This window comes from Bacillus rossius (genome assembly GCF_032445375.1).
Source record: "Bacillus rossius redtenbacheri isolate Brsri chromosome 9 unlocalized genomic scaffold, Brsri_v3 Brsri_v3_scf9_1, whole genome shotgun sequence".
In the NCBI taxonomy this organism is placed as follows: Eukaryota; Metazoa; Arthropoda; class Insecta; order Phasmatodea; family Bacillidae; genus Bacillus; species Bacillus rossius.
The window spans coordinates 21,363,564-21,378,131 of NW_026962012.1; the positions used below are offsets into that span (position 1 = coordinate 21,363,564).

Consider the following 14,568-nt stretch of genomic DNA (forward strand, 5'->3'; position numbering starts at 1 on the left):
GTATATTTCCGCGCTTATATCATTTAGTAGTTGGCAGTACTGTCAATGTAACCAGATCAGCATTGTTGTACGGCGCGAAAATATGTGTTGCAGTCAACTAATTTTGGTTTGATTATTTAAATGTTACATTTTTTTGTATCATTACTTCACCTCAAATTAAAACAAGGTAAATATTTTATTGCGTAATAATTATTATATTGTTTTACATGTTTTGAGGAGTAAAAAACTTGCCTTAAGTTGCAATTTAATTTGAGGTTATTAACAACCATTTTTTGTAGGTTCTGTTCGATTTTATCATTCCTTCACTCTCATTCCCTCATCGAACTTATTGAGGGAATAAGAATTTATTAGGGAATGATGTATATATTGTTTATTGTTTTCATTTTAATAAATAATTGTATTATATGTTTATTTATATATTTACTTTCTACTTTTTTTATTTTTTACTTATAACAACCATGGTAAAAAAAGGCCAGATGAAACAGAAGCTAAAATAAAAAAAGAGAATGTGACAAACAACGAAGATAGAGAACGAAAGCAAATCCTTGAGCTTTAAGAAAAATTCGTAAGAATGAAAGGCTGAATTACTTGAAGAAAAAAGAAAAGGGACAAATCAAACCGATAAATGATATGAGCTCGAGAGAAAAAAGACAGAAGAGGAAACAGTGGATAAAACTTATTATAATAAGAAGTCACAAACACGCAAACATTAAAAAAAAATTAGCAGAGCAAACAACATCTTCAAGTCCACCATCAATAGCTGATAAGGTTAAAATTAAGACATTAGCTGCTTGTCGAAAATGGCAATTAGAGCAATTATGTACCTATGCTAAAATTTCAAACTTAGAGAAAAGGTTAAAGGAGAAAAAAAGAAGTGAATCATTTCGGAAAAGATGTTACAGAAATACCAGTTACGATGATCCGTCTTCCCCCAAGCCAAGGGATCGGTGCTGTTAACAAATTTGAAAGCATGAAGAAAGGAAAAAAAATAAAATGGAAATGACCGGTAATAAAGGATGAAGAACTGAATTCTTGGGAGTCGATACTACAGAATATCGGATCGCCAAAATTACTATCAAGAGGTTTGCATTCTGTGAAAGAAAGTGCTAAATATTTTACTATAATTTTTATTTATCTTAAAATATATTTTATGTTCAGTAATAAGTTAGTTTTCCTTAAGAATAAAATTATTCACTTAAACTAAATATCTTTATAAAATATAAATTATAAATGTTATAAAATAAAAATAAAATATTGAAGATCTCAATAAATTTAAAGAAATATTTTACTAAAATGTTAAAAAACTAGTTTTTAAAAATAAATTCACGATGAAAGCAAAAATGTATGATTTTTATTTGGATTTAAGGTAAATATAGCAATAATATAAAAAAAACTAATTTCCTCACCTATATAATCATTCCCTTATAATTAATATTTTCATGATCATACCTATTATTCCAATTAAATTGAAAAAAGTGGGGGACCACACAGTCAGTTGAGGTAAGGCACTAGTGTACTGTGTATTTTATACTAAAGGTTGTCAATTAAAGCAAATTATATAATTTTTTATTTCACAAATTCTTTTTTCGCAACTTCGTGAGAACTAGTCAAATATCAAGGCAGAGTGTTCATAAAAATAATATAAGTTATCATGTAACAAATAAATATAATAATTTCTAATACACTTGAGAATGTACTATTTTCTTTTAATGTTTGACTATCTATGTGATTTGATTATTTAGGAATATTAAAATTTGGTTTATTTATTTTAGGTGTGGTTTTATAAATGTGTTATACGTAAATGTTTATACCAAAAATAAACCAAGCACGATTAGTTTCTTTTCAAAATAAAAATAGAAACACAAAATAACGTAAATAAGAATTTTAATTTTTAGATTTTTGAAAGAAACTGTGTTTGTTTATCATACAACCAAATATTTTTACTAAATTAAGACATTAAAAAATATTTTTTTAAAATATTTGAAATACTTTCAAAAGTCTCAAATGTACACATTACACTATTACCTATAAATTTTAAATCTTTTTTATATAACTAAACCAAAATAAGTAATTTTGCAGTAAATATTAAGTTTTTACCAAAATCAGTTGTACTCAAAAAGATTTTATATAGAATTTTATCAAAGTCTAAAAGAAAATAAGAGTGGAGGGAGCAGGCCAGTTCTGTTACATTTGACCTTAGTGTTGACCATTTATAAATGCATTGATCTTAAGTAGGGCACCCCCTCTGCACCTTTCCAACATCTAGGAATTAATGTGAATTAAGAACCCATTAATTATAACTATGTGATTGAGATCCCATCAAGCCCATGTACTGTGTGTAAGACTCACCACCACCCACTCAGTCACTACCCCCCCCCCCCCCCCCACCCGTCCAAACCATTCTGTAATTTGTACCAAATATTGATCACTTTTCTTAAGACTGGTGTCTTCAGGGTGTCTAGAGGGTGTGTCATGCCCACCCCTACTCCCTCCCCTGTGAACTCCCACAGCTGCTTAGTTTCGAACTGTGTTGGTAGGTGTTTCTGAGGTTCACCGCTCAGTAGCGCTGATGCCAGTGTGATGATGTCACACAAGGCTGAAGGTGCAGCTGTTGGATGCTGCCACCGTTTATATGTTTATTAAAGAGTGAGTGATGGTTGAGTTATGACTAACGAGATCAGGATGATCTCGAGGTTTTGAGGCGGGCACTGATCAATAGACCACGGCTATAAGTGAGAATGAAAGGATGAAATAAAGTGCACATGATTAGCGAATGAGAAGTGGGGTTGGAGGTGTGAGGATGTTGATGATGAGCAGGCATGTCATGTAAGAACTTGCATTCGTTTCATGTATTAACAGACAGTCATATTATTATATCAACCTCTCTCACGCAATCCTTTCTCTCGTTGTATCAAAAGGCATAGATGAGAATATTCGAACAAATGTTTTAAGATGCATATATACTGAGCATTAGTTTTTTTCCCCTTCTCAAATCACCACGAAAGGAGAGACTATATCCAACATGTAAACTGTATGCAAATATTTTTTAAAATATGTTACATTCAAATTCAAAGAGGAAAGGCGATTTATGTACACCTCTGAGTATATACAAGACTGCCACACATCCGTGCAAGTGACCCAGTTTCTCAAATAAATAAATAAATAATATATAATGCCTACTAAATGAGAAAAATCATTTGACACTATTTTTTGGAGTCGTGATGGATTACGTAAATAGTTCGTGTAAATGTTTTCAATACATAATTTATTTAACAAAAAATATATAGCATTGGGCTTACCTTTAGAACCCTTGGCAATCGGAACAGAATTTGCTGTGATCCTACCACTGCACAAATAATGTCGAGTGGCAAAAGCGAAATGGCATCCATCTGAAAAGTACAAATTTAAATAGTATTAAGTAAGTTACTTCTCTAAAAAAGGATATTTTTAATAACAATTTCACTGAAAATGAATCGGTTTCACTCGACAAAAATATGTCATGAAAACTATTACTTAACAACAATAAAAACGAATTTTATTTCCAATGAAAACATTATTATTTAATTTTTATTTTGATTAATGATGTTGGTGTCGAAATATCACACGGAGAGAAAAAACTTTATATGTATGTATTTATAAATTATTTCGGATTTTGGAAAGAGAATTGGCTTTAAAAATATTTACATTAATAAACATCACATAGAATAATTTAGTATCATAAGAATTAAAAGAGTGGTATAAAAGTATACTAGTGTGTTTGGTTCTGAACAAGCTACAGTCTTAGGTGCAGATGTGTTGGCCATCGTCTTGTTTTTTTTTTTGTGTCACAGCTTCTGTTTTGAGCGACTTTGACCCCAAACCTGGATCATGACTGCAATAGTGGTTAATGTTGAACCCCGGCAGCCATCGTGGATGAAGCCATGACTGATTACAATATTTTATTTGAAAAATTACAAAATAGCCAACGTCATTGAGTTCATAGAATCTGTTACGAACCAGATAGGAATCACAATTAATTAGATAACAAATATTCATACAAATAAGTATATAAATATTGTTTTGACAATTGTAATAAAATTTCATTGTTATAAGACTTGGAGTCCTAGTTTGAACAATGAAAATAAAAAATTAAAATATACATCCTTCACCTGTGGCATCCACAAGAAGGCTGATTACTATGTCTGCCATCAGGGCACAAAGAGCATAAAAGACAACCTTTGGCCCAAAAATTATTTTTTCTTGATATTCTATTATGGAACACATTCGCCTACCAATCGCTATTCCCTGAACAATCGTCTTACACGCACCAACCCAATAATATTGTTGCGATTTATAATGTGGGGGAGAACTGTTTATTTTTAATTTTTAATTTTTACAATTTTTTAATTAAATTACTTTTGCCGAATATCAAACTAAGGACTTACGCCTATTGACTTAGAACAAGATAATGTTTCTGGCTAGTTGTAGGAAAATTAAATAACTTTCAGGCAATTTAGTCACTGTAAGGAGAAATCAACTGATTTAAGGAATTAAAGAGCGGGCTGGAAAAACGTTGTCACTTACAAACTTACAACTTTGTTCTGTGGAATAATAAAATAAAATATTTGTTGCCAAAAATAAATATTTGTCACTAAATTTCATTATACTTAAAAATAATTAGAATTAATCATACAACCTATTAAAAGACTTTAATAAATTATTTACCATCATAATTCCCACAGAAAATTTTTGTTTTGTTTTGCAAAATATAGAATTTGTAAGTTACAACGCTGTTCCTATCTGCTCTTCAATTAGGAAGGTTTAGACACTTTTTTAGATTTTTGTTTGTTTGAATGTTACCCTTAAAATGGCAATTTATTCGTGAAAATGGGAAATTTTTATTTGTTTTGGGAATTATTAGTCAAATATCGGGATGTTTTCAGTAATTTTTGAAGGTTAAGATCAAATGTCACGTTTAATGACATTAATATGGCGGCCATTGCATCAAAATCCAAGATGGCAGTTGCATTCTTTAATCCTCACCCTGCTTCCTGAGTCAGTGTACCGATATTTATACGCTTATATTTTATGTATTCAATAAATGTCGATTTAAATTCCTATAATAAATTTTTATTTATTACAAAATAATAAAGCCCTTTAAACAGGTACAAATTTTTCTTTGTCAAAAATACGTTTAAACTTATATATACTTATAAAATTTATGAAATATGAAATATCATGCATAAAGATAACTACCTACTCTTGTGTAAGCATTATACACAAATTTAGTCTAAAGCCTACCGTATGACTAAAAATTAAATATGGAACCTCTTATGTATATTTTATTTACAATGATGTAGTCGCGCACTGAATCATTGTCTCAAACCAATATTAATAAATTATTTGTCAGTGGTGAAGTATTTTTATCCATTGAATTGAATGATTGCTTCTTTATTTTTTGTCTCGAAAGCTTGTTTTGTTACTGTTGTTTGTATTTAATCTTACAGAAATTTGTTATATATTTTACTATACACTACTCTATATTTGTCTAAGCTTTTCACTTCCTTCCGAATATTATTTTTGATTAACATTTAATATCATTTCCGTATTAGTGGATATGGTGGTCGTATTAAAGTTCTTATTTGCAATTAAACATAACCAGATTTGTTTATTTCGATAGTACCTGTACGCGCAGCGCAAGCCAACATTTATTAGCTTATTTATTTCTGCTCTACATATTATACTTTAGGCCGTTTGCACTAGCAACCAGTTAAACATTATAGTGCAGCAACTATTAATTGCAAATTTTATTTTCTGAGTATCATTTATTTTTTGATTATAATTGTTAACTTATTCCGATTAACTTGTTTAAATGTTGCCAAGAATGTATTCACATACATTTTTACATCAAATTTACTTTATTTTTTAATTTGTATAGTCTGTTAACTTATTTATTGTCTTTATATATCTTAATAATGTTACCCTTGGTTTTATTTACATAAATAAGACAGGCACACTGAGCCAGAATAGTGAGAGCTAATCTGATTTAGATGCAATTATTCCCCATGTAGTTAATCCCCTTAAAGAAAGCATGGAAGATTATATAATTATTTTTTGGGCTCGTGCAATAAGTCCTAGGTAAACGCTGCGACATACAGCCTTTGCCATCAACTACTGTTAGGGCATCAGCATCACAGACTTTCAATGCCACAAGTTATTTGATTATCTACATGACAATACCTGTACTAAGCCCACCATCTCCAAACTTCTAAAACTAGGTAGTCACGTGATCATCCCCCTCCAGCCAATCACCACCTTTGTTCAACACCATCTTGGAGAGCTACGGATGGACAGAGATGCCATTGGTCAAAAGAGCGTGGTCACATGCTCTTGGAGAACACTGGGTAGCCTCAAAGGCCGAGGGAACCTGTAATTGGTGCGCTAGTTATCAAGAGAAGAAGAGGGGGTGGAAAAGAGGAAAGTGGAAGGCTATGTCAATGAAGAAGAACACCTACTGTCATATGGAGGTGACGAGTGGCTGGACTAGGGGGAGAGGGGAGGGCCTTGAAGCATTTGTCGAGACAAACATGTGGTGGATCCTGTGTGTCGTTTCCCGTTTGCTGCTTAAAACCTGGTTGTGTATTGGATTGTACATTTTCTTATTTTTTATTTGTTTAATCATCTAGGAAGAAATAACATTATTCAGTTACTTTAGGGAAGAGAAAACAAAATTTTCTTCAATTTGAACTGCAGGAATTTCTTTTAATATGCTAAAAAAAAGGTTTATAACATAGATACTTATAAAAAAAACATTAGTGGCCATTTGCAGTATGCTCATATGTGAACACTGATTGTAGTTTTCAGACAGAGGTATTGCAGTGGAAGTTAAGTGTCTTGTAATAATGCACAACAATTTCATTTAAATGAAGAAGGTGTTAAGTAATAGTATGCGTACCTTGAACTGAGTATTCCTCAGGTAGTTCCTCTTGGTGAGGACCGGGTCCTTGACCCAGAAGCCGTCGTCCAGGAAGGACATCTTGGGCTTGACGAGGGTCAGGTCCAGCAGGTACACGAGGTCGGCCGAGCAGTCGAGGGCGAGCCACGCCCCCGTGTTCTGGGAGAACGTGCAGCGCAGGGGGATCACCCAGCAGTTGTACACGAAGCACAGCGTCACCACGAACAACCACGACACGTACAGAGTGCCTGGTGACAACACATACAGTCCAAGTTCACGTGTTATTACCACCAAGAGCGACAACAATAAACATTTTTACACAGCGTTACCATAAACAGCCATAACACTAAAATATTGCCTTTCTGCAGGAAAACTTTCGTCAATGTGAACGTTTACAATACTCACAATATGCCTGGAAACGTTTCCATGACAGCCCTGAGTCTTACAAAATGCTTGGCAGCAGCCAAAATTCTCTTGCAGAGTGCCTGGTAGCACGAACACATTCATAGATGGGTATCCCGAACAGCTACGACACATACGGAAAACCTATAACGGGAACATTTCATGCGGTGTCACGTATTATAATAAACATTTTACAAGCTGTTCAAATGAAAAATAACTTGGTTTTGCCCGTTTTTTTAAATTTACTTAGCTTAACATACTCACTTTTTTCCCTAAACATATACTGAAATATTTTGGCCTTAAGGCCTTAAGCTATTTTCAAAACATTTGTACATATAATCTAGAGGTATTTTGGTTATCAATAATTGATTTTGTCGTATGGTTGGATAAATATTTTGCCAAAAAAAAAAATAATTAAATTTTTTGTTTATTTTGGTATACATATAAATATAATTTATATGTAGTCAGCAACACATTAATTTAAGTAATTTTTTTCATAACAACTTGGAACTTACACGTGGAAATAACTAATAGCTGTTCCCATAAAATGGAAGCTTGATTTCAGCCATTAGTTGTATTTATCAGAAATTGTCCTCCCCTTCTCTATCATCCTATCCACTATCCCCTCCACACAGTCCTGCAAGGAGTGATGCGTCCCAAGTATGCACTCACTCTTTTGACGTAGTCAGCATACGTGTCAGTACTCCTCTCCCACAAAAAACTCTTCCCTTAACTAATAGCTTTGTTCCAACCTTTTGGTCGGCATCCTCCACCAGTCCTCCCATATGTGGGCCCTTTAAGGGTAGAATGAGAGTGGCTTACATATCCTTTTACTAATTCCAGAAAAAGTAAATTATGACAGAGCTGTTAAGGGATTACTCCCTCCTAAGATCAGGAAGGTGTTAGAGCCTCAGCTTAACATAAGTCATCACCTCAGCCCCCTGCCTCACTCAGCTGACCAGACAGTTGGCTGTGTCCTGAGCACTGCTGGCGCCTACCCCGACCTCCCACATCACACTGGGACCCCTCAAAACACCCAGTGAACCCGAGGTCCGGTGGTGGCCTATCCAACCTCTGCTAGCTGTCCAGGTTAGTACCGGAGCTATTTCGTCGCTCAACACGTCGACTCCGCATCAGGCTAGGGAACCCTTGGAGCCTGCTTCAAGCGATCGGAGTACCACTACCAAGTACGAGTCATACCCAATCAGAATCCAAGGCCGTGGAGAAAAACTCAGCAGTACACTATTCACTCTTTAATGGATTATTCCAGTGCTTTTACCAACTTGGCATCTATGTGGCACGAGACCATTCGCCAACAAGTTAGCCTACCGTCACTCTTCAGAGTCACTCCACTGGATGTCCTCGTCTCCTCGGACTACCCTCCGACCTGCCGCACCTCGGCCCGACAGGCTTAAAGCCCGTTAAGGCCCGGACGTGTCTGCACTCATCCGGCGGCAACCGCAGAAAGCCCTGGCTAGACATGACACTCCGGTCGTGCGTGGGCTGGAGGGCCTCGGGGATACCCCGGTACCTCCCCCGACCCTGGACTAGGGGAACGTATCGCACCTAGTTAAGTGGTTTACAGCTCTTTTTTAAGCCCGGGTGCCCCCGAACACGCCGGCGCGATTCTCTGTCCGTCCATTACCATAGGCCTGATCCATCCACTATAGGGCCCTTGGGACCAAAACACCGAGGCTCGGCAGTCGAACCCTCCAGAAAGGCTTCAAACATATCTGCTGTTGCCCGCAGATTCAGCCAATTCACTATATCTAGTCCCATACATGCAATTGAGGATGCAACTGAGGCAGGGTTATGCCCGGCATTGACCTCTTTAGTTAAGGCGATGCTATGACTAGAGGTTGAGGCTACCCATCCCAACATAGTCACGACGATTCGCCCCCAACAGCGGTGCCCACGTGGAGGCAAAGGATTGCCACTTGGTGCGTAGAGGCTATCTACCCTTGCATCCTTGCACCCATTCCGCGAACCTGTTGGATCATGTCTCGGATACTAGAGCCGGCAACAGCGCATCACCTTCCCCGCAGGGTCAGGCCCACTCCTGCTGTGTGATTTAGTCGTACCTGGACATGGCACCATTCCCTATCTAATAGCATTTTAAGTAATTTTATCGACCATTCTTGCCCTGACACTAAAGAAACATTTCAAGCAGAAATATACCTAACACATTAAAAGAAAAGACTTATTTTATGGTAGATATTTAGTACCATTAAATTTACAATACATCTCACTAAATTATATATTTTATAACATTAGTAGTATATAATAGGGCATAATGACCTAGGCTGCAGTCTGTGGATATGGAGCCAATGTCTGCCATTTGGGATTGTATTGTCACAGAGGCACTTCTTGGGTGACCTTGACCTTTGAACTTGACCACAGTGGCCATCTTGGATCCACTATCTTTGATTCCATCATTTTGTTTTCTAGAACTTACTGCCATTTTTAAAACCGCCATTTTGCTTTCTATAACTTTCCAACATTTTGAATTATGACATCACCATTGAAATCAACATTATGGCCGCCATCTTGATAATTCGTATTTTTATGCTAGAAAATTTACAAAAAATATTAATAATAGTTTTATTAAAAACACTATTGCATATTGGATTGTGACATGATGGCCACCATATTGAAAATCTGTACTTATAAAATAACTGGGAAAAAATTTAAAATTTTTAAAACAATTCTAGTTGCCATTTGGCTACTAGAATAGGAGGCTACTAAATGAATACAAGACTAATAGACTACAATACTACTAGGCTACAAGTCTACGAGGTTACAAGTCTATTAGCTACGAGACGTCTTGGCTCTGTCTTTGACTCCCCTCTGAATCCATTCAGCTGCGAGAGTTAATTTATCTCATGCAAAGGAACTTGTAAGTAGTGTGGTTGATACTAGAACTCTATCGTTGCTCAACAAAGGAGAAGTTCACAAGCTGGCAGAAGCTGTTTTTGTAATTTTTCATTGATTTTAGGTTTTTTATTATTTTAATTATAATTTTTTATATTATGTTATTTTTTATTTCTTATGTGATTTTCTGAAATTAAGGAAAATGTGCGTTAGTTTTCTCCGTGTGCTCCTGGTTATTCCTAAAAAAATTTAATTGGTTTTCTCTATGTGCTTCTGATTACCCTGTGGTTTCTCTAAGTGCTTCTGGTCATTCCTGTGGTTTTCCCACGTGCTTCTGGTTATTTCTGAGGAATCCAGCTCTGCATAATTAATTTCTTTCGTATTGAGACATGCAATTTTTTTAGTTACATTAAATTGTGAAATTCTTCTACCAAATTACTTAAATGAAAATATTTTTATAAGATGGAATTCAAACAAGAAACATCCATTTTTCAGTCAAATGATATGCTTTGAGACAGCTGAGAAGCAATAACATGCAAGACAAACTTCCTTCTCCTTGGTGTCTAGCGAAGCCTATTTTCTTTTCCGATCATTATTGATCATCCCGTATCCCCCATAAAATAAATAAATATTTACCTACATAAAACACTTTGCGTCATCTGGTGGCAAGAATTGAGACTACTTACAACATGTCCCTTTGCATGAGATAAATAAACTCTCAGTCAAAGACAGTTAGAGACAAGTAGTCTCGTATCCTTGTAGCCTCGCCGTCTTGTAGTCCTGTAGTGCATAGCTTCATTGCCTCCTATTCTAGTAGCCAAATAGCAGTTAGGCCTAAGACTTTTTGAAGCCAAAAAGACTTTTGGAGACAAAAGACTGTTGGAGCCAAAGACTGATGGAGACGACGACTGTTGGGGCCAATAACTTTAAGAATGAAAAGATGCTTTGAGGTAATGACTGATGGAGGCATTATATACTATCGTAAAATTGGCAATCGCATCCTACTGAGTTAGTGAAAAATGTACGTCCCTTTAGTTCAATGTACGTAGTGAAGCTTGATAATCGTATCTTACTGCTTAGAACGTATCATTTTCGTTGATTGTGCTTCCGATTGTGCTTCCTTTTAGTTGATTAAGCTCTCAATTGTGCTTCATTTTTGTTGAATGTGCTTCCTCTTTGTCGAACGTGCTTCCTTTTCGTTGATTGTACTTAATTTTCGTTGATTGTGCTTCTTTTTCGTTTATTGTCCTTCCAATTGTGCTTCCTATCGTTGATTGTGCTTCCGATTGTGCTTCCTTTTCGTCGATTGTGCTCTAAAATATGCTTAATTTCTATGATCGTGCTTTCTATTGTTCTTACTTTTTGTTGATTGTGCTTCCGATTGTGCTTCCTTTTCGTCGGTTGTGCTCTAAAATGTGCTTAATTTCTATGATTGTAATTCAAATTGTGCTTCTTTTCTATGATTGTGATTATAATTGTGCATTCTTTTTGATGATTGTGCTTCCACATGTGTTTCCTTTTCTATTATTGGGTTTCCAATTGTGCTCACATTTCGTTGATTGTGCTTCCTCTTTGAATTTCGCTTGTGCTTCCTTTCCTATAATATGCTTTTAATTGTGCTTCCTTTCCTATGATATGCTTTTAATTGTGCTTCCTTTTCATTGATTATTATTCCTTTTCGTTGATTGTGCTTCCTCTTCGTCGAATGTGTTCTGAGTATGCTTCCTCTTTGTGAAATGTGTTTCCAATTGTGCTTCATTTTGGTTGATTGTGCTTCCTTTTCGTTGATTTGTGCTTTCGAATGTGCGTCCTTTCAGTTAAATGTGTGTGTTACAGAGGTTCATTGCGTTTTCAGTGTGCATACTGTGCGTCCAGTGTGTCTATTGTGTGTACTAGGCGTCCAGTGCGTTTACTGTGTGTGAACTGTGCGTCCAGTGTGTGTACAGTGTGTTCTTTTCTTTTGTTAAATGTTTGTCGATTCGTTAAATGCGCATAATCAAATCTGTAGTAGCTCTGAATATTTACTCTTTAAAAACCTCTTGATCTTGTTTAAACAATTTTCAGGAATTCTTGGTACTTTAACAAGCGTAAAGCATGTTCTGTTGGTCTAAATAATTGTAATTGGTTTTAACTTTACTTAGGTCTGACAGTTCGAAGACTTAATATTGACTGCTTAAAATATTTTATATTAGCTATCGACGAAGAAATTCTTGAGGTTCGGAAATGTCTGGACTCTACGTCTGATATTGTTCATTACCTGGTCTCGTGGTAAGAAGACACTTGGTTTATACGAATTTCCAAGATGGCGTCCAAATTTCTAGATGGCGAGTGCTCTGTCAATAAATAATTACTGCACTCTAGTGGGGAAAAATTCAACTATCATGGTGGTAGTACACTCTAGCATACTGAAATAATATGACGTCCTCCATCAGACGAAAACATTAGCGGACATGACATCACACTAGCTGGCGATATCTCTACCTTGGCATTAGAGGTGGGAGGTCAGTCTGCTGGTGGCTTCCATGGAGGAAGGATCTGTTGCCATTTTTAATCGAATGACCTCGCCGGGTTCAAACCGATGACTCAATGACATAAATGCGTTTTTATTAATATTTTATTTTAATTTATTAACTCAATTTTTAAAATAAATTTTAAATCTTTTCCCATTATAAAATAGTTTTATTACGGATTTTCAATATGTCGGTTGTGGGGTGTAAAAAATTACCCCGTGCGGGGGCAAACAGCCCACGTCCATCTCTACCTGCACCGCCAGTTACAAGCATTATTTTTCAACCCCGCTAACCTTGACTTCGCCAAGGTCACTTGCGTAAACGCAGTAGAGACGCAAAACTAAATTACAAGTTAGATTGGGTGTGCAGTAGGTTATTGCAGCGTTCAAGACAATTACATTATATGCAAACATTTAAATTTATTCCCGATAAATTAGAATACATGAACCACAGAGAAGTAAAAAAAAAAAATATGTGAAAAACGACATAAAATTTACAAATGCTATACGTGACGCCCGGCCGTAGCGATCACGTTAGCTGCGGCACAAAAAACCTTGCCATCGCATGAGTCTAAGTCTGTCCATCGCCGCGCGAGGGAGGGGAGGGGGAGAGTCCACACGAAATCTTGGCTACCGTCCGAAAAACAACCTCTTCTTTCACCATTAATAAATGAAAGTTTTACTTACATTGGTGCTCGCCGTGCCGTAGAAATTTACCAAACTGTAGCGCCTCGGGTACCCGGGCTGTAGACTGGGCGTAGACGACCATGTTGCACAGTCAAATGGCGCCGGTCGACGCACTTCGGGGCGTGGTGGATTTACACTCGCGACTTGCGAAAAAGTTTAAAATCGTTGATGCGAAATACGTTGCCGTACATTACAGGTTATCCAAAATATAATGCAGCTGATGCGGGCCGCGGCAACGATAACTCCGCGTAGCACTGTCCATGGTTAATCGTTCATACCGAAAAGTGGGTCGTGTCCCAACTCCTACGCACGGAGTTACCCCGGGGTAACCATATTCGCAACTCCCCCGCCCGCAAGCTTCTCTCGACTTGACTGCGACTGCACCTGCACCGAGTCCAAACTGTCCGCTCGCCGCATACGTCACACTTCGTGACGTCAACCACCCCCCTCCGCTAATTTCCCCCTCTCTCATGCGTGGACAAGTCCATTCAGTAGGGGCCAATGACCGCACGGTAAACCACAGTACTTGATTAAATATTAACTAAAACTAGTAAAGGCGTATATAAAAATAAATATAAAAACATTACTTAAAAAAATTATGTTAAAATTATAATGAAACATAATAAACACTAAACATAATCACATGAGACACCTGAAGTGTCTCACGGTGGTGACATGGTGGAATCTTTTAATTTAATTTTTAATCAATTATTTTTTTTATAAATTTTAAAATTTTCCTGAATTTCTAGCATTAAAAATAAGAATTTTCAAGATAGCAGACATAAAGTTAATTAAAATGGTTATGTAACAATTCAAACGGGCGGCTATGGCATTCTAATTGTCGAGTTCATGACCTCGGCGGCTTAAGAGTTGCTTGTCGCTGGGGAATTTAAGTCACTTTGAGGAATTTTCAAGTCGACAATCTTCAGTCCTTAGCCTGAAGCCTGGCCTTGGACATACTTTCTTATAATAATACATGGATGGAATCGAACCCACAACCTTCAGATTACCGACTCAGTGCTTTGACATCTTGGCTACTGGGTTAGTCTTTTTAAGTGTAAATTATAAGTGTATACTAGAAACAATTTTGAACTTTGTATGCTCGAACCTTAGGATTGGAAAATTTTTGTCTTTGAACGCATGACCATCAAGACATTTTTACCAG

The 14,568-nt window shown here is 36.3% G+C and overlaps 1 protein-coding gene across 1 annotated transcript in view; it reads right to left on the reverse strand.

The window, feature by feature from the left end:
• Positions 1 to 13,708, reverse strand: part of LOC134542568 (cyclic nucleotide-gated cation channel beta-1-like) — a 67,014-nt gene extending 53,306 nt beyond the window's left edge. Inside the window, exons 1-3 of the mRNA XM_063386939.1 lie at positions 13,404 to 13,708; positions 6,935 to 7,182; positions 3,300 to 3,389 (exon numbers count right to left, since the gene is read on the reverse strand). Coding sequence (XP_063243009.1) covers positions 3,300 to 3,389; positions 6,935 to 7,182; positions 13,404 to 13,485 — 420 coding nt within the window. The 5' untranslated portion in view covers positions 13,486 to 13,708. The remainder of the gene's footprint in view (positions 1 to 3,299; positions 3,390 to 6,934; positions 7,183 to 13,403) is intronic.
• Positions 13,709 to 14,568: the final 860 nt, after the last annotated feature.